The 25810-nt window shown below is 50.1% G+C and overlaps 1 protein-coding gene across 1 annotated transcript in view; it reads right to left on the bottom strand.

Annotated features, from left to right (window-relative positions):
* LOC105474800 (kinesin-like protein KIF28P) overlaps nt 1-25810 on the bottom strand; it is a 55045-nt gene that overhangs the window by 18853 nt on the left and 10382 nt on the right. Inside the window, 9 exon segments of the mRNA XM_071068413.1 lie at nt 223-367; nt 1307-1436; nt 5009-5140; nt 7967-8050; nt 10305-10372; nt 12807-12918; nt 19581-19610; nt 19612-19733; nt 22038-22262. Of these exon segments, the coding sequence (XP_070924514.1) occupies nt 223-367; nt 1307-1436; nt 5009-5140; nt 7967-8050; nt 10305-10372; nt 12807-12918; nt 19581-19610; nt 19612-19733; nt 22038-22262 (1048 nt within the window).

Below are 25810 nucleotides of genomic sequence, written 5' to 3'. Positions count from 1 at the left end.
CACTCTCTTCTCTACCCCTTTGAACCATCTTTACCCTCATTCGTCATTTAACGAGTTGAATGTTTAACGTGTACTCACTCTATATGGAAATCATAATTCAATTTTGTAAACATTAGACTTTGACAAAACAAATGATGATTTTCTTAAGGAAAGCAGAGAGACAGAGTGTGAAATCGCTGCTGTCAGATCAGCACACGGGAGAGGCCAGCAGTCAGGAGGGGCTCACTGAGTTTGTGCTGACTCCCTCCGCGGCTGCCCTCTCCAACTGGAAGAAGTCGTAATCGAACCTGCTCAGGTCCTCACTGCCCCGCTCCGAAGGAAATCCCACGTACAGGTAGGTGCTGTTGGATCCCAAAATCAGGCGGTCCTGGGGAGGAGACGGTTGGCTTAGGAGGGGTTTGAGACCAAGGAGGGTAAGGTGAACCTCCCCAGTGAGAAGGACCTGAGGAATGTCCTTCCCTCAGGAATCCCACAGACAGGGAGAGACCCAGACAGGAGGGCAGGTGGCGTCTGGCTCCTGCATTCACCTTCATCGCACACATTGAGGGCGTGACTCCCTTGGCCCTGGGGGTCTGTGTGGACCACCCAGAGCCAGGCCCTCCCTCCACACGTTTCCAGGCTGGGCTGGGCGAGTGCAGCCGTGGCTGCGGGGACACCAGGGACTAACGCAGACTGTAGGCTAGAGAAGGCGTCTTCCAAGGGGTGATGCTTAAGCTAAGCCCTCCCAGCTGGTGAGTCTTGGTGGGGCAGAGACAGCTGCTGAACAACCAAAAGAAGGGCGGTGTGGCCAGGGACAGGAGGCTGAGGGAGGTCACTGAGGGGCTTTCCAAAAGGGGAGTGGCCAGTCCCCACGTGCCTGTCCTGTCTGAAAGGCTCTGGCCACCAGGGAGGGGCCAGGGCTGCTGGGAAGCTGGCAGCGGCCCCAGAGTTGGCAGATTGGAGAGGAAGAGGCAGCGACGTTTGCAAGATGCTGTTCAACCCCTCTCAGCGACAGGCTCTTAGAAAAATCTAAAATGGCACAAAATGTTGGAGCTGGAAGGGACCTTGGAGAACACCTAGTTCAGCCCTCCTTGTTTTCCAGGTGAGGTCAGAGGAGTGAAGTGACTTGCCCAAGACCACACAGCGAGTCAGGAGCAGGCCTGTCCCTCCAGCAGCGGTGCCATGTCGTCCCCGGACCATGGTGGCAGACGAGCCGGTGTGAACGCCCCATCCTGCCACGTCTGTGATGTGGGCACCTCACATGACTGTCCCCTCCCAGCTCTTGGGGGGGACCTAGGACATTCTGTGGGCCTGCAGGAAAGTTTACCAAATGCTGCAGCTTTGTCCTGGTGGCGATGGGCACCCCGTTAACGGCAACCTTGCATTTGCTGTGTGGAGTGACCGTCACTTTACCGTCGGCATTTGTGAAGGAAGCGTGTTTATCTGAAATTCTAAGAAGACAAGAGTCAGTCTAAGACGCCCAGCCAGTGGTGGCTTTTGTGAGCAGGTAGGCTGATCTCTCTCATCTGCACAGGAGGGAAGATCTACAGCTGTCGAGGACGGCAGGTGGCATCTCGGGGCCTCCTGTGTGCTGTGGCTCACGGTGCATGGGGAAAGCAGCGGGTGTCGACGGACCCTGCGCTTGGGGAGCATGGGGAGCATGGGGAGCTGGGAGACAGCAGGCAAGGGCTTCGTTAACAGAACGAACACCAGCCGCAGGCCCAGCGCTGCGGGGAGCCGGCCAAGGCCACACTGGAGTCCTCACCCTCCCAGGCCAGCGGGATGGGGTGGTGGGAAAACGGCAGCAAGCAAGCTTCAGAAGAGACGCTCAGCTCAGGAGGCGACTCTTAACGAGCCTCACCTACTCCAGGTACATTTCGATCTGTTTCTGCGTCCTCGCCTTACACACTCAGACCTTATGTTATCCAATTTCGATCTGTTTCTGCGTCCTCGCCGTACACACTCAGACCTTATGTTATCAGACTTGGGGCTGGACATCAGGGGTGTCAGGTTGGCATCCCCCGTCCCCACCCCACTCCCCAGCACCGGATGTCATCTGTATGTCCTGAATGGCTCCCTGCCTTAGCATGTTCCATGTTCCTGCACTCCTTGGCCATCATGGAATGTTCTGGATGTGGAGACCATGTTCATCCAAACCCTTTTTTGTGTGGGGCCCAGGGATCCTGTGGGAAAGGTCTCAGCCTCCTCGCTGGAGTTCAGACGTTCACGCACCTGTGTGTTAGACTGAGGATGTGTTTTGGAAAGGGACTTGAGGGGATCCCCAGGAAGGTGTCCCGAGAAGGAGGCTGGCAGTGCAGGACGAGGCGGGGCCCGCCGGCCCTGGGTCAGCACCCCTCCCGCCACGAAGGCCCATGGGTTTCCCGACAGGGAGGGGAGCTGGAAGCAGGAGGAGGACCCTCCAGCAGCGGCCTCCCAGGCAGGGTAGCCACAGAGCTGGGGACAGCACTTGACTGCGGGAGGCCCGTCATGGGGTTCCCAGGGCTCCTGCAGGGGCCTTGTGAGGGAGCCCTTGGGGTCACTCCGCAGTCTGGGCTTTCTGTAGTACAGTGGGTGAGGGCTCCAAGCACCAGGAGAGATCCAAGGATGCGCTTATGTTTGGGCCACCCCTGGTGGGTGTGTTCGTTCAGCTCCCTTCGTTCCCTGGCCAGCTCTACTTACATCTGTTTGTGAAGAATTTTTTTTTTTTTTTTTTTTTTTTTTGAGACGGAGTCTCGCTCTGTCGCCCAGGCTGGACTGCAGTGGCCGGATCTCAGCTCACTGCAAGCTCCGCCTCCCGGGTTTACGCCATTCTCCTGCCTCAGCCTCCCGAGCAGCTGGGACTACAGGCGCCCGCCACCTCGCCCGGCTAGATTTTTGTATTTTTTAGTAGAGACGGGGTTTCACCGTGTTAGCCAGGATGGTCTCGATCTCCTGACCTCGTGATCCGCCCGTCTCGGCCTCCCAAAGTGCTGGGATTACAGGCTTGAGCCACCGCGCCCGGCCTGTGAAGAATTATTACACAGAACCTAGAAACCAGCTTTCCCTTTTCTCCCAGGGTTGGAGCCCAGGAAGCAAACCAGCACTGCACCCTGGATTTCAGCCAGCGGACGAAAGCCCTGCCCTCAGCTTTCTCAGACCAGCCCTGGAGTGGGTGGCCCGGGGAGACCTGGGAAGTGGCCCTGCTGGTCCTGCAGACTGTGGCTTTGCAGCTGTCTAGATGGAGGGGTCACAGTTCTCTCATGCTGGACGAGGACACTGATGCATGGAAACTCACCCCAAACCTTGAATCGTGATGGCATTTGAGGCAGCCCGACCGGCGTCACATGAACCTGAAAAGAATCAGATATAATTTATTTTTAACATAAATCAGACACTTTCAGAATTTGACCCTAAGAAGTTAACATGTCTGATGTGTTGGACGTGACACTTTCTCCACAGCGGGATGGCACTGAAGGGATTTCTGCAATTGGGATTTGCAATCATCGTGGTACTTGGACATACTTTTCTTTCCGCCTTGTGTGTGTGTGTGTGTGTGTGTGTGTGTGTGTGGAATGTGTGTGTGGGGGGGAATGTGTGTGTGTGGGGGGGAATGTGTTTGTGTTGGGGGGGAATGTGTGTGTATAGTGGGGCAGTGGGGGGGAGTTCCTAACTTTAAAAATTCCACCTTCTTCATGAGCATTCTGGAAGAAGAAACCGTTAGGCCTGAGCCTTAGGAGACCCACTGAATACTGGCCATAGGAGAGGTTCTGGTGTTTGAAGCTCCGTTTCTGTGTAGTGACTGACCCCAAGGAGTGCAGACACGTCACCCTCCACACCCCCACATCCCCCATGGCCATCTTGCACGGAGCCCTCGCGGCCATCCTGGGGGTGCACGGAGCCCTCGCGGCCATCCTGGGGGTGCAGAGCCCTCGCGGCCGTCCTGGGGTGCACGGAACCCTCGCGGCCATCCTGGGGGTGCACAGAGCCCTCGCGGCCATCCTGGGGGTGCACGGAGCCCTCGCAGCCATCCTGGGGGTGCACGGAGCCCTCGCGGCCATCCTGGGGGTGCAGAGCCCTCGCAGCCGTCCTGGGGTGCACGGAGCCCTCGCGGCCGTCCTGGGGTGCACGGAGCCCTCGGGGCCGTCCTGGGGTGCACAGCCGGGGAGGGGAAGCCAGGGGCTCTTGAGGTTCTGGGCGCTGTGTTCCAGCCTGTTCATTTAGGTCAGGAAGACAGCTTAAGGGCTGATGCCCTCCTTAGAAACCGCTAAACAAAAATGTAACAAGAACCATGCCAGGATAATAGATAAATAAAACGTGCTGTATACATCGGAGAGAATGCTTTTCAGCCTTCAACAAGAAGAAGGAAATTCTCAACACATGCTACATGGATGCACCTTGAGGACATTCTCCTGAGGTCATAAAGCAGTCAGAGAAAGATGAAAACGTCGAGGTCTCCCCATCTTCAAATCCACACAGACAGAAGGTGAGACACACTCCCAGGTCTGGAGGGGGAGGGGTTATCTGAGGCCCCCATTGTCAAATGCACAGAGAGAAGGTGGGACAGTGGCTGCTGGGCTGGAGGGGGAGGGGTTATCTGAGGCCCCCATCGTCAAACGCACAGAGACAGAAGGTGGGACACTGGCTCCCGGGGCTGGAGGGGGAGGCGTAGCTCGCGTTTCATGGGTACAGAGTTTCCGTCTGGGAAGATGAAAATGTACTGCAGATGGATGGTGGTGACGGTCACACAATATGAATGTACTTAATGCCACTGAACTGTACTCTTAAAATGGTTAAAATGGTGAACTTTATGTATATTTTACCAAAATGAAAAATATTTAAAAAACAAGAAAGAAAAGAAACATGCCTGTGGGGCAAGAAGCATGAGCAGGGAGGGGACGGGGTGGGGGGGGGGAGGGCGGGGGAGGGCAGGGTCGGGAGAAGGCAGGGTGGAGGCAGGGGGAGGGCAGGGTGGGGAAAAGGTAGGGTGGGGGCAGGGGGAGGGCAGGGGCAGGGGCAGGGCAGGGTTGGTGCAGGGGAGGGCAGGGGGAGGGTGGGGTGGGGAGAGGGCAGGGCAGGGCAGGGACAGGGGGCCGGCGGAGTACCAGGTTGAATGAAGTACTTGAGGACCCCGGTGAGCTGTGGGTCCTCGTTGACATTAAGAAGGTGAGGGAAGGTCATCATCTGCCGCTCCTGCAGGGGAAGTGGAGAGGGTGGGCATCGCCAGTCTGCACCCGCTCACCCGGGAGAGCAACACTTCTTTCCTGTCTCCATCCACCTGGTCAGCCCGCCTGGGGAGGGAGGAAAGCTGAGAGGGGCTGGGGCAGTGCTGATGGCGGGGTGGAGTCTCAGGCGGGCCAGCCGTCAGGAGTCCGAGTACATCTGGATGGGACAGTTCCAAGAAGCCGTTCTCCCCGCTGCTCTCCCCAGCTGTCTGCGTCCCCCGCCTGGGCAGCCCCTCCCCCAGGTCTCCATGCAGCCTCTCATTCTCCCGAAGTGCTGCTGGCTGGTTGAGAATCAGATGTTGATGGCAAAAAGTGGGGTATGGCACGAACCCTGGCCTGGGAACCTGAGCACATGTCGTTCGTCCACACAAGGATGGATGGATGGTGGGCAGGGATTTAACAGTAAACAAAACGGGGATGATTATGCAGGCATGAGGAAGACTTTTACAGCTTGCAATCCTCTCTGACAAGGAGTAAACAGAGCAAAAATCCTTCCAATTTTACTGTATATGCAGAACCCCAAATCCCGTATTCCTCCATGTGACCCTACTTGACCGTTGATGCTGAGAGTCCCAGCCACCACTTACACAGAACGTGACTCAGCACGGCCCTAACCGTCCGGCTTCCTGATGCCACAGACCCCACCCTGCTCCACCCCCAGGCCCTGAGGCCGTGGTTAGGCAGCGTGAGCTTCCTGAATCCCCAGCTCCAGTCCCCAAGTACTCCAGGTCTGATTCTCGACTTCGGGATTTTCCCAGGGCCTTGTGGCCACAGGGAGTGGGGTGGGTGGAAGCCAGGGTGACGAGGGGAGGCCGAAATTCACATCATAGCCCATTTAGGGTGTGATATCAGCAAATGCCAGGATCGATACCTGGCCTCACGCCCCGCCAGGCACCGAGGCCACCCTGCTTCCCTCGCTTGCATGCTCAACGTGATGTTCTCTCCCTAGCTCTGCCAGTAGCATCATTACCAGTCACACGTTACACATGCACCGAAAAAGCCTCGACACAATTGGGCCTGGCCCCCTGTCCTGGGCTCACTCAGCCTCCGCAGGTGCCAGGAGTGAAGCTCACCTGGGCCTGCTCCAGCAGGTGTGCCCAGGTCACCTGATCAGCAGGAGTCCCCAGCTGCGGCTCTGCCCGGAGACAGGCTGAAGGCTCTGGAAGGAGGGAGGCTTTTTAAGCAGGGGGTCTGCAGTGCCGAAGGGAGGCGCGGGATAACCAGGGAGTCTCCGCTCGTTTCTCAAAGCCTGGGATCCCGGCAGCAGCAGGAATGCACCACGCTTATGCGTGAAGACGAGATCTTTTGGTAAGTCCTACAAAGAGGACTAATTATCCTCCTAATTCGTAAGACGTTAGGGCAAGAAGGTCCTTTAACGGGGAGGCAGGAGTTCAGTGCTCTCTTATTTTTGTACTTGCTCGGGCTTGTGAGGGCGTTTCACGTGATTTCTTGCTATGGGGAACTCCCATGGGGTGGGGGGATTCGGGAAGATTCATAGGATTACACTGTTTTCCACGTAGTCCGTGTCTGTGCTGGAGAGCAGTGGGGGTTACGGGTTACGTGTAGGTCCACATCTGGCATGTCAGGTTTTGATGGTACAGAGATTTGCGACAGGCAGAGCCAGGCCCAGGCCAGCCACACACACGTGTGCGCTGATTCTGATTTAGGGAGCGCTTTGTTGAGGTTGAAGCCTCAGCGAGTCCGGTCGTGTGCCTGGGAAGGGCCAGGTGGGGCTCGGGGCTGGCCCACCCTCTGTCTGAGCCACACGTCCTTTGGGTAGCCTGGCATGACCGGTAGGGCAAGGGGTACAGGAGGTCCCGCCACCACCCAAGGGCCCCCAGGAGGGAGGGAGCCCATTCGATATTGCTGCTTTGATGCCGGACGCTCATGCCAATTTCACCCAGTAGTTTTACCTTTTTGTCCATCTCATTTTAAATCATTAATAAGCATAAAACAATATATATCTTTATGCTGCCAAACTGCAATCGAAGGCCTTCACCTATCATGGGGGCTCTGGATAATTGCGCATGTTGGAATCACTTGGGACACAGTGCTAACGGCTGCCCGGGTTCTGGTTTATGAGTTTGGGGGATTTAGAGCTGACCGCTGCCTGGGATTCCGGTTTATGAGGTTGGGGGGAGCCCTGTCACCAGGCGGCTGTGATGCACAGCCAGGATGGAACTCCGTCTTGGAGGAGGTGGCCAACCCTCAATGGGCTTCCGGCGTCATCTCGCCGCAGGAAGCCCTCAGCGGGCAGACATCAGGTGGCCACTGTCCAAATCCGGTAAGGGAAAACATCCTGGGAGAAACAATGACCTCAAAATAAAAATGAGGCTGGTCGCGGTGGCTCACGCCTGTAACCCCAGCACTTTGCAAAGCCGAGGCAGGAGGATTGCTTGAGCCCAGGAGATGTAAGGCTGTCCTAAGTGATCACACCTCTGCACTCGAGCCCGGGTGACAGAGCGGACCCTGTCTCAAATACCAAATAAAATGTCAATAAAAATGAGAGTAAGATGACCATCTTAAAATTCAGGGCTATTTCTCACAACTGCAAATGAGTCTACATTTATCTCAGTTTTTTTTTAAAGGATGGAATCACAATATCCTGGACAAAGCCCCAGTGCCCCCCACTGTGCCCCCCACTGTGCCCTAACCACTCCCTCAGATTCGAATCCAGGTGCTCCCTCCACCCCTGGCCCCAGGCTTAGCCCAGCTCAGACCCCCCCATTGCTCAGGGCATCGGCCCCTGACTCGGTTTACCTGACATTATGGAGTGTGTACATCTGGGCAGCAGCTTGCTGTTCTCCGCCCTTGACTCTCTCATCAGTGTCCAGGTGTTGACCACTGCTTTGTTCCGGATCTTTTTAGCCCTTTCATGTGCAAAGATGGACACACTCTTAGGCCTGGAGCCCCTTGCCGGAGCAGCAGCACCCCCAGGCCCCCTGCCCCAGGTGACTTGAGATTCCACACCGGGTCTGGTTCCATTCAACTATTAAGACCAAAGTGATTGAATCACCTGCACAGTCCAAATAAACACGAGCAGCTCAGCCAGGCCAGGCCTCGCCTCAGCCCCTGACATGTCCTGGGACCTGAACACACTCAGCCAATTGGGCTGACTTGGTTAACCTAAGAACCTGCCCAATCTGTTGCTGCTGAAATAACTCCTGGCCTGGAGGCTGCTGGGACCGCTCTGCGCATGCGCCAGGCTGGGAGGCGCCTCGGAGGTGCTCCAGGTGGCTCCTTCCAATGTTGTCAGAGAAAACAGATACCCCCAAATACTGCATGGGATATACAGTAAAACATTCCTTGTTCAAAATTTCAATGTAACTGAGCACCTTGTATTTTTATTTGTTAAATCTGGTAACTGTACCCCTTTCATTTCACACAGGGGAGATGGAATCAGAGTTTACAAGTCCCACGGGCTGTGGGCACCATTTTCTCTCTCCTCTGTATCACATGGTCTGTCCTGTACACACTGGGAGCCACAGATTTGCACCTGATAAGCAGGGAGAAAACAAACGTTCTGGATACCGCTTAAGGCAAAATTCGATCTAAAGCTCCGAGCTTGCACTGGGCGCGGCGGCTCACACCTGTAATCCTAGCACTTTGGGAGTCCGAGGAGGGAGGATCACTTGAGTCTGGGAGGTTGAGGATGCCATGTGCCGCTGTACCCCAGGCTGGGTGACAGGGTGACACCCTATCTCAGAAAATAAAAATAAAACCTGAGCTTGTGTCAGATGCTGGAGGAAAATGCCTCATGGTGTGACAATACTGAGGCTGTGCAGTGAAGAATGAGAAGGAAGACGTTTGTCACCAACATGCAAGTGCTCCTGTGCTGAGAAGAGGGCCAGAGAAAAGACCGGAAGGGGAGGCATTTCCTGGGTGGCATCGTTGTGACCACAGTTCCCCACCCTCCCTCACACACCAGGCAGAACTCTGCTGGGCACAGTTCACACCTACCTCCCGCGGTCAGAGCTTTCCCCAGTGCTGGGCACAGTTCACACCTACCTCCCGCGGTCAGAGCTCTCCCCAGTGCTGGGCACAGTTCACACCTACCTCCCGCGGTCAGAGCTCTCCCCAGTGCTGAGAATGAGGAATGCTGGCTCAGGGTAACGGGATGGGGGAGAGGTTCTATTTCTTGCCCATGGTCACAGCTGCTAGGGCCAGACTCTGACCTCTAAGCCCATAGACCTGGCGAATGACATATCAGGGCTGGCAAGTCAGTTTCACCTCATGTGCCAACTCCAGCTGCCCAGAACCGGGTCTGACAGTCCCAAGCTCCTGCCCAGACTCGGTGGGGAGCTGTTCTGGTGGATTCCCAAGGTTGGCCTTCGCCTGAGGAGGAGCAGGGCAGCATGTGGGGAGGGTCCTACCGTGGCCACAGACTCCCCTCTCCCCACGCCTCTCTTTCTTAGAAGGTTCAGGAGAGCAGGCTTGGAAGGAGCTGCAGAGGCCGAGGGGCAGGAACTCGGCTTGGTGGCAGCCTCCCGTAGTGCTGACCGAGTGGGCCTGTCTCCCAGCCAGGTGGGTGGGAAGGAACCTGGCAGTGACAGCCCCCGCCCCGGCCCGGTGACTCCTGTGGCCATCAGGCCACCTCCAGACTGCAGTGTGCGGTGTGGGCCCTGGGAAGTACAGTAACTGACAGTGTGGAGAGCTGGTCTGCGCAGGGGCTGCAGGGCGGCCCCGCGAGTGGCTCTGACCAAGAAGCTGTCGCTCACAGAGCTCATCTTCATTTGTCATTAGCACAAAAATCCCCTGCCTGGCACCATTCTCTACCCGTGCCCTGTGCAACCGAAGGAGAAAGCTGTGAAACAGCCATGCTATTCGGCAGGAAAACACAGGGACAGATCAGGCTAATCACGTCAGGACTGGCATCCGCGCCGCCCCCATCCCTGAGCCCCCAGCTCTGCTCCCATCCAGGACCCAGCGACACAGCCCTGCCCCGAGGCTCCAGGTCTCCATTCTTTCCCCTCGTGTTTTAGTTCCTTTCATTCCTCTCTCTCACATCGTTTCCTTCTCCTCCCGGACCCCCTTCCCAGTGCCAACCCCTGCAGTCTAAGAGCACTAAGACTTTGCTAGATTTAGAACGTAGAACCACCATGGATGATAAATATTCAGACGTACCTTTCCGCGTATCTTAGTGTTGATAAAGTTTCCTCATAGCAGATGTCAGCTGGACTTACGGCCGCAATCTGTAAAAACATCCCGTTCAGACTTTGTTACTAATAGAGGAATTTATTGTTACTAAAGCAGCTCATATTCACAGAACAGTTTGGCATCTTGTAATTTGTGATATTGTTCCAATTTTACAGTTTAGAAATGGAGGCTTAGAGGAATGCCTGAGGCCACTTGCTAAGCTGGGGCTCGAACCTACCCCTGCCTAACTCATACCTGTGCTGCCAGTCGCGGGACTGGCCGCCCTCAGGACTGAGTCCTCTGTGGACTCCCTCAGGGGCTTGAGTGACGGTTGAATGTTAGCCTCAGAGACCTTGCTCATTTCCTGACAGCCACTTGTATGGTTTCAAGTCTGGCTGTTGACTTTATTTATACTTATATTTTTTTGAGACAGGGTCTCACTCTGTCACCCTGGCTGGAGTATGGTGGAGCAATCATGGTTCACAGCCTCGACTTCTTGGGCTCAGGTGGTCCTCCTGCCTCAGCCTCCAGAGTAGCTGGGACTACAGACATGCACCACCACACTCAGCTAATTTTTGTGTTCTTTGTACAGACAGGATCTCCCTATGTTGCCCAGGCTGGCATTGAACTCCTGGGCTCAAGGGATATGCCCACCTCGGTCTCCCAAAGTGCTGGGATTAGAGGTATGAGCCATTGTGCCCGGCCTTGACTTTGGATTGATTGTTCCAGAATTCAGAAAAGTTTACAAATCAGAAGCAAACTTTGTGGTGATTGGGTGGGCAGATCACTGAGGGTGGCTGTGGAGGGTGGCTGAGGGTGGCTGTGGCAGCTGCTATGTAGCAGCACATCCTCTGTGGGCCGGGAGGCCCGTGACCCAGAGTACTGGGGGCCCGGGAAGTGATTATCTACGTTTGTCTAACTTCACAGCTATAAAGCTTGTTCGTTTATGTCGTCTCATTTAATCATCATGGCAATATTTTCAGGTGGATTTTTATTATCACCACTAAAAATTAAGGCTGTGAGACACTCGTGCTAAAACTGGGATTGGCGCCATAGAGAGTGGAGAGCTTGGCTGTTGACCTTGCAGGTCCTCTGTTCTTTTTGCTTCTTGAGATGAAGGATGCCACCCACGGCCTCTCCAGAGCACGCTCCTTTGTTAAAGCTTGCAGGTTCCCGAGATGAAGGATGCCACCCTTGGCCTCTCCCGAGCACGCTCCTTTGTCAAAGCACTGCACTGCCATCAGGCAGCCCCTGTCAAGTCTCGCAGGTCCAGGCGTCGTGCTGCAGCTCTCAGTGGCTTTGCACACATCTGCTGAGACCCGCTAGGTTGAATCTTGTAGGTTAACGTTCAGAGAGCATCTTACGTGCCTTCTCGTGTCCCAGGTTTTTGGGGGGATGTCCCACTGAGACCCACAGGTAACTGACAACCAGAAAAACTTTAAAATGAAGTATTGAAAACAGGATTAAGTGATCAAGAGTAAGGGTGTGTTTTACTGTGGATTTTGGAGAGAAATGCATGTAACTGGTCCCGACAGGGAGCATTTCTCTCCTAAGCAGGCAGCAGAGTGGAGGCCAGCACTGGGCTGGGGGCAGAGTTCACCACATTTTGTCCCTCCCTACAGCTGAAGCTGAAGAGCAGAGTCCTGATTTTAACACATTCCACGCTGTGCCCACTTGGCGAACATTCGATAATGAGATTCCAGAGCCTTTGCTGAGATAACACGGGTGCAGCTACTCTCCAGGCTGAAGAAACACAGTCACACTGATTTCCAGCCTTGCCGGGGAACGACTCTGCTAACTTAGAATAACATGACATTGCTAGTTGTTTTTTTTAATTGTACTAGTTTTTTTCCTGATAATAAAAGTAGCGTGTATTCCTTGTAGAGAACTTAAACTACAGAAAAGAATAAATTTAAAAATTAGTAATATAGAAACATTGGACATGGTACTAGAGGACCAGAAGTTACGAGATAATGGTAGGTCATCATTTGTTAGTCCTGAGGGGGAAACAAAACAAGGCCAGGTGCAGTGGCTCATGCCTGTAACCCCAGAACTTTGAGAGGTCGAGAAAGGCAGATCACCTGAGATCAGGAGTTCAAGCCTGGCCAACAACTCGTCTCTACTAACATCAACTCGTTAGTAGAGATGAGTTCAAAACCCGTCTCTACTAAAAATTTAAAAAAAAAAAAAAAAAAAAAGCCAGGTGCGATGGTGCATGCCTGTAGCTCCGGCTACTCGGGAGGCTGAGGAAGGAAAATCACTTGAACCCAGGAGGTGGAGCTTACAGTGAGCCGAGCTTGCACGGCACTCCAGCCTGGTTGACACAGTGAGACTCCGTCTAAAAAATTTTAAAAAATTGCTAGGCTAGGTCAATGCGAAGTACTATATTATATTACAGGTGTGTTGGGAATAATTTTAATCCCAACAGCAACAACAATAACAACTACAATAGCAGAATCAGTGTAAAACGTTGTAAGAAAGGTATTTTACCAGAGCGGTTCTGCTGTTCCCGCCCAGAGCTGACTGGAGCAGTTTGGTCAAAACAGAATCTCTGTATGGAACGTGCAAGACCTTCTTCCCCACGGCCGCATCAGCCAGAGCACTGGAAGAAAAAGAAATGCAAGACAGAGAAAAAGAATGCCTCAAGAAGAAATCCGCCTTCCTTTGGGATACGTCGGACACAGCTCTCAAATCCCCTCTTTGGCCCCATAAGCCTGATGACTATATCCAATAGTGGGGATGCCTTCTGTCGTCAGTGCTGGAGTAATCTAGCTAAACACCGGCCTGACTCCTCCAAAATCAGCCCTGGAGAAGCCATAACCTAGAGGAGGAGGCCCAGGTCTGAGGAACAAACCACCCAAAGCTGCGAGGAAAACCCGAAGAGCCTGCAGGTTACTGTAAGTTTGTGTGCAGAGGAGGAGCTGCAGTTCAAGGAAGGAGGTGCCAGGCCTGGCAGTGTGCAGATAGGTGTGCAGGGTAGTTTTAGGGCCTTTTCTTGCCTCTCTCATGCTGCCTTAAGATCCCATAAAGTTAGGACCTCATCTGACTATAGCCTCAGGATAGGAGTGAATGAGAAGCACCTGCCCTGCTCCAGTGGCCACAAAGAAAGCAGTGTTGGCACTGAAGAGAGTGGGGAAGCATGCAGGGAGATCCCGCCTGTGAGAAATTATAACCACAAACCGGCCGGGCACGGTGGCTCAGCCTATAATCCTGTAATCCCAGTACTTTGGGAGGCCGAGGTGGGCAGATCACTTGTGGTCAGGAGTTCAAGACCAGCCTGGCCAACACGCGAAACCCTGTCTATATTAAAAATACAAACATTAGCCAGGTGTGTTGGGGGCACCTGTAATCCCAGCTAGTCGGAAGGCTGAGGCAGGAGAACTGCTTGAAACCAGGAGGTGGAGGTTGAGGTGAGCAGAGATGGCACCACTGCCTGGGTAACAGATTGTCTCAAAAAAAAAAAAGTAAAAAGAAAAAGAAAAAAATTACAACCACAAATGGAAACCTATAAAATTCATCTAGCAGATTTGGAAAAGAAACAAAATGATTTTTTTTTAGGAAGGAAGAAATATAATAATTAAAAACATGATGGATAAGTTTAACAGCAAATTAGACACTGCCTAGTTGGAATTAGTGAACTGAATAGTTCTGAATAAATTATTCCGATTGCAGCCCAGGGACACAGATGAGAAACAAGAGAGGGAGTTTAGGAGCCACAGAGGACAGAGTTAGATCCCCCAAGTAGTCTAACTGAAGTCCTAGAAGTGAGGAAGAAATGGGAGCTAAAGCTGGAAGAGGAGACAGATATTTTATTGTAAAACATCATTGTAGGGAATGGCATTTTATGTTGCAGACTTTACGTTTTTTCAGTCTGAAATACAATGAAAAGAACCACTTAAGGCCAGGTGCGGTGGCTCACGCCTGTAATCTCAACACTTTGGGAGGCCGAGGCGGGCGGATCACCGTAGGTCAGGAGTTCGAGACCAGCCTGGCCAACATGGTGAAACCCCATCTCTACTAAAAATACAGAAAATAGCCGGGTGCGGTGGCAGGTGCCTGTAATCCCAGCTACTCCAGAGGCTGAGGGTGGAGAATTGCTTGAACCAGGGAGGTGGAGGTTGCAGTGAGCTGAGATCACGCCACTGCACTCCAGCGTAGGCGACAAGAGCAAAACTCCGTCTCAAAAAAAAAAAAGGGAGGTGATAGGTGAGAGATAGTGGCTGAGGATTTCCCAGAACTGATGAAAATCACTACTCTGGCTGGATGCTGTGGCTCACATCTGTAATCCCAACACTTTGGGAGGCCAAAGTGGGCAGATCACAAGGTCAGGAGTTCGAGACCAGCCTGGCCCACATGGTGAAACCCCATCTCTACTAAAAATACAAAAAAATTAGCTGGGTGTGGTGGTGCACACCGATAGTCCCAGCTACTCAGGAGGCTGAGGCAGGAGAATCCTTTGAACCCAGGAGGCGGAGGTTGCAGTGAGCCAAGATTGTGCCATTGCATTCCAGCCTGGGCAGACTCTGTCTCAAAAAAAAAAAAAAAAAAATCACTACTCCATAAAGTCATGAGGGCCCCAAGGGATTCCAAAGAGGAGGAAAAGAAATAGGTTTACACTCAGATGCAACAACATAGTGAAGCTGGAGAACACTAAAAATAAAGAGAAAAGCTTAAAAGCAGCTAGGGGAGAAAAGACAGATTGTCTTCAAGAAAAAGCAGTTAGATAACTGGTTGACAATAGGAAAATGCTTTCTGTGCAGAAAGAAAATACTACCCATCTAAAATTCCATACCCAGCAAAAATGTCTTTTTAAGAATGAGGTGGCTGGGTGCAGTGGCTCACATTTGTAATCCCAGCACTCTGGGAGACCAAGGTGGGAGCATAGCTTGAGCTTAGGAGTTTGAGACCAGCCTAGGCACCATGGAGAAACCCTGTCTCTACAAAAAAATACAAAAATTGGCCGGGCGCGGTGGCTCAAGCCTGTAATCCCAGCACTTTGGGAGGCCGAGATGGGCGGATCACTAGGTCAGGAGATCAAGACCATCCTGGCTAACACGGTGAAACCCCGTCTCTACTAAGAAATACAAAAAATAGCCGGGCGAGGTGGCAGCGCCTGTAGTCCCAGCTACTCGGGAGGCTGAGGCCGGAGAATGGCGTGAACCCGGGAGGCGGAGCTTGCAGTGAGCTGAGATCCGGCCACTGCACTCCAGCCTGGGCTACAGAGCGAGACTCCGTCTCAAAAAAAAAAAAAAAAAAAAAAAAAAAAAAAAAAAAAAAAAAAAAAAAAAAAAAAAAAAAAAAAAAAATACAAAAATTATCTGGATGTGGTGGAATGTGCCTGTGGTTCCAACTACCTGGGAGGCTGAGGTGGGAGGATTGCTTGAGCCTGGGGGTGTGGAGGCTGGAGTGAGCTGTGATTGTGCCACTGCACTCCAGCTTGGGTGACAGAGTGAGACCCTGTCTCAAAAAAAATAAAAGAATGAGGTAAAAATAAAGATATTTCAACCTAACAAAAACAGACTGCCACCAGCAGATCACTAGAGGAAACCCTAAATAATACACTTCAACCAGAAGGAAACTGACCTGAGAGAGCAGCTCTGAGGTATAAGAATGAGAACATTTTTAAAAGATAAACGTGAATGAACACTGTGTAAAATAGTGACAATGTCTTTTGGGGTGAAGGAAGAATTGAAATACATAACAAAGAAAAAAATATGTAACTGTCACATGTAGGATGAAGATTCTTGTATTATCCAGGAGGATTTATTACATTTAGACTTTGACCACAGATTTAAGAGCCAAGAAACAGAGTTAAGTCTACATTGGCCGGGCACAGTGGCTCACACCTGTAATCCCAGCACTTTGGCAGGCCGAGGAGGGAGAATCACTTGAGCTCAGGAGTTCCAGACCAACCTAGGCAACGTGGTGAAACCCCATCTCTACAAAAGCTACAAAAATTAGCTGGGCATGGTGGTGTGCACTGTAATCCCAGCTACTCAGAAGGCTGAGGCAGGAATGTCGCTTGAGCTTGGAAGGCAGAGGTTGTAGTGAGTGGAGTTCACACCATTGCACTCCAGTCTGGGTGACAGAGCAAGACTCTGTCTCAAAAAAAAAAAAGTGAAAAGCATATATCGAGCTTTGATATGACAGAGGTAGCATAGACGATCATTGGGGGAAGGAGGGACTACTCAACACATGGAACTGGAAAGATTGGTAATCTATAAGGAAAAAGGATGAAAAGCACGCCTACCTTACATCATACACAGAAATCAACTCAGGATGGATAGGAACTTAAATGTAATACAGGTAGTTACCTTTCTAACTCTGATTTTCTTTTTTTTTTTTTTTTTGAGATGGAGTCTCGCTCTGTCACCCAAGCTGGAGTGCAATGGCCGGATCTCGGCTCACTGCAAGCTCTGTGTCCCGAGTTTACCCCGTTCTCCTGCCTCAGCCTCCTGAGTAGCTGGGACTACAGGCGCCCCCACCTCGCCCGGCTAGTTTTTTTATATTTTTAGTAGAGACAGGGTTTCGCCGTGTTAGCCAGGATGGTCTCTATCTCTTGACCTCGTGATCCGCCCGTCTCGGCCTCCCAAAGTGCTGGGATTACAGGCTTGAGCCACCGGGCCCGGCCTTCTAATTTTCTTAAACAGGAAACAAATGCAAAACATAAACCATAACCATAACTTCTGCTCATCAACAAACACCTTAAAGTGGAAAGACAAGTTAACTGGGAGAGATACTTTTAATACATTTACCTGAGAAAAGAATAATAAATCTGTAAAGAATGCCTACAAGTCAATACAAAGGCAATAACTCAAGAGAATGATAGAAAAAAAAAAGTAACAGGCATTGCAAGAGGAAGTACATTGCTAAGAAGCATATCAAGATGCTTAAACTCATTAGTAACCAGGAACATCAAGACCATAGTAAGATTTATTTGCACCAACTTAATTGGTAAATATAAAGAAATCTGATAATACCAAGTCTTAGAAAAGATGTAGATCAATCCGATATCTAATACATTGCTGCTGGGAATTAAATTGGTCCAACTATTTTGGAAAAGTCTGTTAACATCTTTCAAAATTGGGTATTCATACACCTTAGAACCCAACAATTTTAGTTATTTGTCTATATGCAAACTTTAATACAGTCACACATCCCATAACCATGTGGTGGTCAACCACAGACTATACACACAGCAGTGATGAAACCACCATATTTTTACCGTATCTTTTCTATGTTTAGATATACAAGTACTTACTGTTATGTTACAGTTGCCTGCGATATTCAGCCCAGTTACATGCTGTACTGCAGTATAAGCACAGCTGGGAGCAATCTTTTATAACAAAGAGCCTGGTGCTCTGCAGGCAACACCATCCCATCGAGGTTTGTGTAAGTACACTCTATGATGTTTACACAACAAAATTGCCTACTGATGCATTTCTGAGAACATATCCCCACTGGATTTTTGTTAGTTTAGTTTTGTTTTGAGCCAGGGCCTCACTGTGTCACCCAGCCTGGAGTGCAGTGGCATAATCAGAGCTCACTGCAACCTCTGCTTCCTGGACTCCAGTGATCCTCCCACCTCAGCCTCCTGAGTAACTGGGATTACAGGCAGGCACCACCACGTCTGGCTAATTTAAAAAAATTTTTTGAGATGAGGTTTTGCCACGTTACCCATGGTGGTCTCAACTTCCTTGGCTCAAGTGATCCACCCACGCTGGCCTCCATATTGCCATTGTTTTTTTGTTGTTGTTGCGTTTTTTTGTTTTGTTTTGTTTTGACACTGTGTTTCACTCTTGTCACCCAGGCTGGAGTACAATGGTGCCATCTCGGCTCACTGCAACCTCCACCTCCCGGGTTCAAGTGATTCTCCTGCCTCAGCCTCCCGAGTAGCTGGGATTATAGGCATGTACCACCATGCCCAGCTAATTTTGTATTTTTAGCAGAGACAGGGTTTCTCCATGTTAGTCAGGCTGGTCTTGAACTCCTGACCTCACGTGATCCGCCTGCCTTGGCCTCCCAAAGTGCTGGGATTACAGGCGTGAGCCACCATGTCCGGCCGATATCCCCATTGTTAAGCGATGCATGACTGTGTTAATACCCAATGATTTGCACAGGAATGCTCATAATAGCACTACTTATAATAGCAAAAAACAAACTGGGGACAATCAAAATGCCAGTCAGGGAATGAATAAATTGTGGCATATTCCCACAGCGGAATCCTATGCAACAATGAAAAACAACGATTGCTCCACACAACAACGTGGAAGAATCTCATAGACAATGTTCAGTGAAAGAATGGAAAACTCACTCTAGGTACAGCATCATGTGGATAGATACTGTTAATACCGTTGAGTCTAAAAGCAACCTACTCCTGCCTACATACCCGAGAGAAATGAGTGACTATTTTCCCCAAAATACACGTATAAAAACATTCACAGCAACTTTATAACAGCCCAAACCTGGAAATAAGCTAAATGTCCCTCAATTGGAGAATGGATAAGTAAATTATGAGATATTCACACATTGATATATTGCATAACAATGAAAATAATAACTGGTACATGAAACAACTTTGATTAATATCATAGACGCAATCCTTGGTGAAAGAAGCCAGATGGTTAAGTCGGTGACCTCATAAAAATGATTGCATTTATACGAAAATCACTACAATTAGGCAAATCTAATCCACAGTGACAAAGGTCCATTTCTTCTGGTGGGAGTGTCAACCGGGAGGGAGTATGAAGAGCTGTGTGGGTTTTGGAAATGTGTTATACTCTGATCTGGATGATAATGACGGAGGTATATACATCTATAAAAACTTATGTGCTGAACGCGTAGGATTTGTGTACTTTACTGTAGTTTACACCTTAATGAGAAAAGTTTTTAAAGTTCCAGAAGACAAAATGGAATTTCACCCTTTTTATAAAGTTCAGAAATGAGAGTTACTAAACAATAATATTCACATGTGATAAAACTAGGAAGGAGAGAGCTGAGCGGGGAGAGAACATAAAATTCAAGATGATGGTTACCTCCAAGGGGAGCATAGGAGAGGAACACCAACAATTCTTGGGTTGGATGGCAGTTGTATTGGTGTTACTCTATTTAAAAATAAAGTAATTGGTTTAAAATAAAATATGGAGGCCACCCAGGCATGAGCCAGTGACACCAGCGGATCATGCACCAAGGGTTATCATTAGTCCAGTTTTTCATACCTGAGGTCGTTTTTATAACACAAATACCGGTCCACTGATGATTTACCTGATAACATTTCCCAAATTGGTTAAACTTGTTAACGCGTGATCCTTCCCTCAGTCTGTCTCCTTCAGATCCTGAAGATTTCTGCCTCTCACTTCCTGCAAGGTCCACCAAATTAATGCTGGATTGTTTGGTGAGGTCTCTTTCTAGGAAAACCTGGAGAAAAGCATCACAGGTCACGCCACAGTATTAGGGAGGTGGCAGGCTGCATGGGCGGGCACTCCCCTTGACATGTAAAGTGGTCTTTTTTTTTTTTTTTTTTGAAACAGTCTTGCTCTGTCTCCCAGTCTCCCAGGCTGGAGTGCAGTGGCATGATCTTGGCTCACTGCAACCTCCACCTCCCAGGTTCAAGTGATTCTCCTGCCTCAGCCTCCTGAGTAGCTGAGACTACAGGCACTCACCACCACAGCTGGCTAATTTTCATATCCTTAGTAGAGATGGGGTTTCACCATATTGTACAGGCTGGTCTCAAACTCCTGACCTCAAGCGATCCACCCACCTCAACCTCCCAAAGTGCTGGAATTACAGGCGTGAGCCACCGCGCCTGGCCTTAAATGGTTGTTTTCATTGTATTTCAGTCTGAAAAAACAAAATCTGCAACATAAAATGCCATTCCCTACAATAACATTTTACAATAAAATATCTCAGTCTCCTCTTCCCATTCTGTAAATCTCCTTTCCAGTAAAACGCTAGATACCGATTAGTGCTCCATTATTTCTATGACCAATAAATTCTTAATATAAATCACTGTGAAATCTGCAAAATAAGTAGCTCTTCAGGACTGTGTGGTCATGTGGAAAGAACATGTACTTCAGGATCCTACAGATTCCTTTGCAGCCTCCGTGACTTTGTGCAAACGACTTATCTTTTCAGAGTTTCAACTTTCACAGTGGCAAACCAGTGATAGGAACACATTCCTGAGATGTTATGAGGGTTAAAGATCATAGAGGTGATGGTTGTAGCACACACCTGGCACACAATATCAGGTGTTAATATCACTACTGATCCCAATATACAGAGTACGGTGCTAACTCTCTTCACTCCTTTTTTCCTAGCTCATTTCTTCACTTGCCCCTAAAATACCAAGTTAAAAAAATATCAGGGCAAACCATATATAAAGTTGGTGAATTTTACTAACATTGTGAAATCAAGTGAATAGTACTTAAAAGTTTACAAAGTTCCTTCAAATGCAATATCTTTTTCAAGCTTCCTGACGTTACTGCAAGGAGAGTATCTCGTCTCATCTTACAGAAGGGGAAACTGAGGCTCAGAGGTTATTTCCCAAAGGCTTAGAGCTGGTGAACAGAGGTGTCCAGACTTGAACACAGTCCCGTGCTTTCCCCTTATTCCTGCATAGAATGGGATTCTTTTCATGGATTACTGTTCTATTACTGGTACTAAGACTTAGGGGACAGAGGTTGTAGGATCATAGCTACATGTAACATTGACCCAGGATTTGTGAATAGCCATTTCTAGATCAAACTGGTGGCACTGTAGAGATCACCCTCTGATGTCCACCGAGGTACCAGTGTGGAGGATCAAAGTGGGCTCTAGTGGATCTAAGATTCTAGTTAGTGGAATGTTACATGCACTGCTTGGTTCCTAAGAACTTACTTGGTGCGGCCGGGCGCGGTGGCTCATGCTGTAATCCCAGCACTTTGGGAGGCCAAGGTGGGCAGGTCACCTGAGGTCGGGAGTTCAAGACCAGCCTGACCAACATGGAGAAACCCCGTCTCTACTAAAAATACAAAATTAGCCAGGCATGATGGTGCACGCCAGTAATCCCAGCTACTCGGGAGGCTGTGGCAGGAGAATCGCTTGAGCCTGGGAGGCGGAGGTTGCAGTGAGCCGAGATCGTGCCATTGCAATCCAGCCTGGGCAACAAGAGCAAAACTCCGTTTCAAAAAAAAAAAAAAACTTGATGCATCCACGCATGGAAAGGGTACTTCAGTACCTGGCAGTCCTCAGGCTCGTGGGTCTGAATGCTGGTCTCACGGTGGTAATGAACAGATGTGTTGCTGATGCAGTTCTCCAGGATAAACCATGGAGACACTCTCATACCTTCACAATTTGCTCCTTGATCAAATTGGGGTCAAAGCTTATTCCTCCAAGCCCTGGAATGTACTTGAGGGAAAACAGCTCTTAGTCCTATGGGGCCCTTTGGGGCTCTGATAGGCTCACTTAGGCTGGGTGGGGTGTGACCATTGAGGTGGGAGGGAGGCAGGAAAAGGGCACACATGTCCCCTTTTCCTGTTTCTGGCTCTATATGCTGTGGTTGGAAGAGCCACCTTCATCCATAGGTCAAATCTGCAGGATCCTGTAATACCCACCAACCCATTATGCCAGGGGGAGCCTTCCGCAGGGGGAGCCTTCCGCAGGGGGAGCCTTCCGCAGGGGGAGCCTTCCTCCCAGAGCGGCGTTTTCTGGAGATGGGGACAGTGGTGTCCACTCGGCTCTCACCTGCTTGAACTGGATGGTGATGACCAGGTGGGACCGGCTGCTGCTGGCATTCATGTTGGTCGAAGCCGTGGTCCTTATTTTTGTTCCTTGTTCCATCAGCCTTTCAATTTGGGCATAGTTCTGACAGGGCACCAACTTCAGGCCTTCCATGTAAAAGCCCAGCTGTTGATCTTCCCTTACTCTGAGCCCACCAGGTTTTTTGGTTCTGGACAGTAAATCTCTTATCTATAGAAAATAGAACAAATAATGTAAACTTCAGGAAGGCAGGGGTTGTTGTTTACTTCACTTCTGCATCTCTGCCTATATAGATGCTCAATAATAGTTATTGGATGAATGGATAAATTTCTGTAGGTATTTCATAATTTAGCAAAGTAAGAAATAGGGAAATTGCAAGCAAAAGGATAGGAAGACTGCCGTAATTAGTGAAGTCAGAAGCATGCTTCCACTGGAGACAGAGTTTTGCTTTGGTTGCCCAGGCTGGAGTGCAATGGCGTGATCTCGGCTCACCACAACCTCCGCCTCCCCGGTTCAAGCGATTCTCCTGCCTCAGCCTCCCAAGTAGCTCAGGTTATAGGCATGCACCATCATGCCTGGCTACTTCTTGTATTTTTAGTAGAGACAGGGTTTTACCATGTGGGCCAGGCTAGTATCAAACTCCTGACCTCAGGTGATCTGCCTGCCTCCGCCTCCCAAAGTGCTGGAATTACAGGCGTGAGCCACCGTGCCTGGCCAGCTTTTCTTTTTAAGTTAAAAAAAAAATTTCTTTTATAAATACAGTTTTATTATTGTCAGGTATATACCTAGACCACTCAACCAGACTGAGTTCCCTAAGGGTGTGTGTCTTTTTACCAGTGGATCCTCACAGTTCCTGACACAGAGCATGCGCGATGAGCATTGCATGCACAGTGCAGCTGGAGCTGGGCTCACACCTGACACTTAGTTCACTGCTCCGGGGGCCGGGGAAGCTGCCTTTGCAGCATGATGAGGTGTGTGAGTAGGTGTCCACAGCGGTCTGTCTATAAATAGGTGCTTCTGAAGTTTTTGCACTTGAACACATTGTTCTCTTATTAACACAAATATTCTCCTGGCAATCTCATTAACTCTATTTCATTAGCAACTCCTTTGCAGATAATATAAAAATAAACCACCATAGCCTCTTTCTAAATTCTGTATTACAAAGTAATGAAGTCTTACTTTACTAAGAACAGTGATAAATAATAAAAGTAATTGGACGTTAGTAATGTTCAAAGTACCTAACATGCGCAGAAGACACGTTCTGCCTAGGTTAAGTCATGGCACAACAAATACCACTACCCTGAGACCTCTGCTTCCAAGGGAAACTTAGTCTCAACAGTATTTGTGGCCAGGCACGGTGGCTCACGCCTATAATCCCAGCACTTTGGGAGGCTGAGGCTGGTGGATCATTAGAGGTCAGGAGTTCAAGACCGGTCTGGCCAAGATGGTGAAACCTCATCTCTACTAAAAATACAAAACAAATTAGCCGGGCATGTTGGCGGGCACCTAGAGTCCCAGCTACTCAGGAGGCTGCGGCAGGAGAATCACTTGAACCCGGGAGGCAGAGATTGCAGTGAGCTGAGAACACACCACTGCACTCCAGCCTGGGTGACAGAAGAGACTCCATCTCAAAAGAACTAACAAACAAAACCCCAGTATTTGCAACAGCCTAACCAAACCAGAAAGTCTGGGTAATTCTTTGGATTTTATTATGGGAGGTTTGTGTGATGATGCTTACACCAGGGCCTTAGGGAAATTCCCATGTCCCCTTACTCTCAAAGCCACTGCTAAGAAGGCAAAGCAGAGTCATGCTGTGTCCCAGTCGAGCCGGAGCAGCCTGTGTTACGTGGTGCAGAGCGACCCGGACTGAGAATCAGACCTGGCATCTTAGTCCTGGTTCTGCCTCCAACATGTGAGACCTTTGGAAAGTCTCTGACATTACCAGTGTTCTCCTTCTAGAAGGACAGATTAAATGATCTCTAAGCTCTCCCCGAGCTCGAGCGTCTGTGGCTTTAAGTCCTAGAGTCCAGGCAAGATCGCAGATTGAAGTTTGGGGGAAGCAAAATTAGGATGACAGACATAAGGTGCCGGAGATAAAACATCAAAATGGGGACAACTTCTGCCTTAGCTAGGAAGCCTTTCTGTAATTTCCCCCGTGATAGAAATGATAGGAAGTGGCATATCAGACTGAAGACATGACTGAATCAGGCTTATTAGAAAAACGGCAAGTAAGTGTATCTGGATGGAATGGAAGTACAGGGACTGACAGGGACAGATGCTGGCAGCAGGACCCTCAAGTTATACCTGGAGATCAAGAGTGACGATGGGCCGGGTGCGGTGGCTCCTGCCTGTAATCCTTTGGGAGGCCGAGGCAGGAAGATTACCTGAGGCCAGGAGTTCGAGACCAGCCTGGGCAACATAGTGACATCCTGTCTCCACAATTTTTTTTTTTTAAATTAGCTGGGCATGGTAGTGTGCGCCTGTAGCTCCAGCTACTTGGAGGCTGAGGTAGGAGGATCACTCGAGCCCAGGAGTTGAAGGTTACAGTGAGTTATGATCATGCCACTGTACTCCAGCCTGGGCAACAGACAGAGACCTTGTTTCAAAGAGGAAAGAAAGAGAAAAAAAGCACCACAACCTTGTCCCTGACCTGGGCCATCGAGAGCCTCCTAACTCCTGCTCTGCTCTGTCTGGCACTCCTTCAAGCCCAGCTTCACTCTGCCGCTGCAGAAATACCTCAAACCCCGATCTGATATTTCACTCCCCTGTTTGGAAGCCTTGCTTGGTTCTCCGTTGACTGCTCATTGAAGGACTTTCCTTCTTGGCAACAATCTTTGGCTTCATCCCCGGATGCTCCCCCTACCCTCAGCAGCCTCATACCCACTCCCACCACACAGGGTACTTGCCCGCCCTGTCAATGCTAACTTTCATGTGTTAATGGATTTAAAATACCCATCCTGCTGCCGGAAGTGCCGCTACTTCTATTTGCACCTTGCACCCTCACTTCTCTGCCTCGCCAAACTCATAACCCTCTTTCAAGGCCCAGCCTCACTCCTCTGCGGACGGCAGGGAACAGCCGTGGTGGTATTAGCTCCACCCCTGCTTCCAAGCCTCCGCCCGGGTGCCGCTCCTGTGCACACATAGCATCGTGTTACTTGCTGCAGTGAGTGTTGCGTCCTCCACTGAGCTGCTCCAGGGCGGGAATCATGTCTTAGGTTTTATTCACCCTCAGAGTCTAGCATTCTGTCTAAAACAATAAGGATATTTAACAGACCTTATTTAATTGACTGTTGAAAGAACTGACGGAAAAATGAGGCTTGAAAAGGATCTTAGTGTCAGGCCTCTGAGCCCAAGCTAAGCCGTCATCTCCCCTGTGACCTGCACGTATACATCCAGATGGCCTGAAGTAACTGAAGAATCATAAAAGCAGTGAAAATGGCCTGTTCCTGCCTCAACTGGTGACATTACCTTGTGAAATTCCTTCTCCTGGCTCATCCTGGCTCAAAAGCTCCCCCACTGAGTACCTTGTGACCCCCACTCCTGCCAGCCAGAGAACAACCCCCTTTGACTGTAATTTTCCACTACCCACCCCAATCCTATAAAACAGCCCCACCCTTATCTCCCTTCACTGACTCTTTTCGGACTCAGCCCGCCTGTCCTTGTTGCCCACACAAAGCCTGTTTGGTGGTCTCTTCACACGGACAAGAGTGAAACTTAGGATGCCCAATTCTCTGCTTTTGTTGTTGTTTTTTTTGAGA

This window comes from Macaca nemestrina, chromosome 1 (genome assembly GCF_043159975.1).
Source record: "Macaca nemestrina isolate mMacNem1 chromosome 1, mMacNem.hap1, whole genome shotgun sequence".
Classification (NCBI taxonomy): Eukaryota; Metazoa; Chordata; class Mammalia; order Primates; family Cercopithecidae; genus Macaca; species Macaca nemestrina.
Note: the sequence above shows the minus strand (reverse complement) of the source record. Positions and strands in the feature narration are given on the sequence as shown.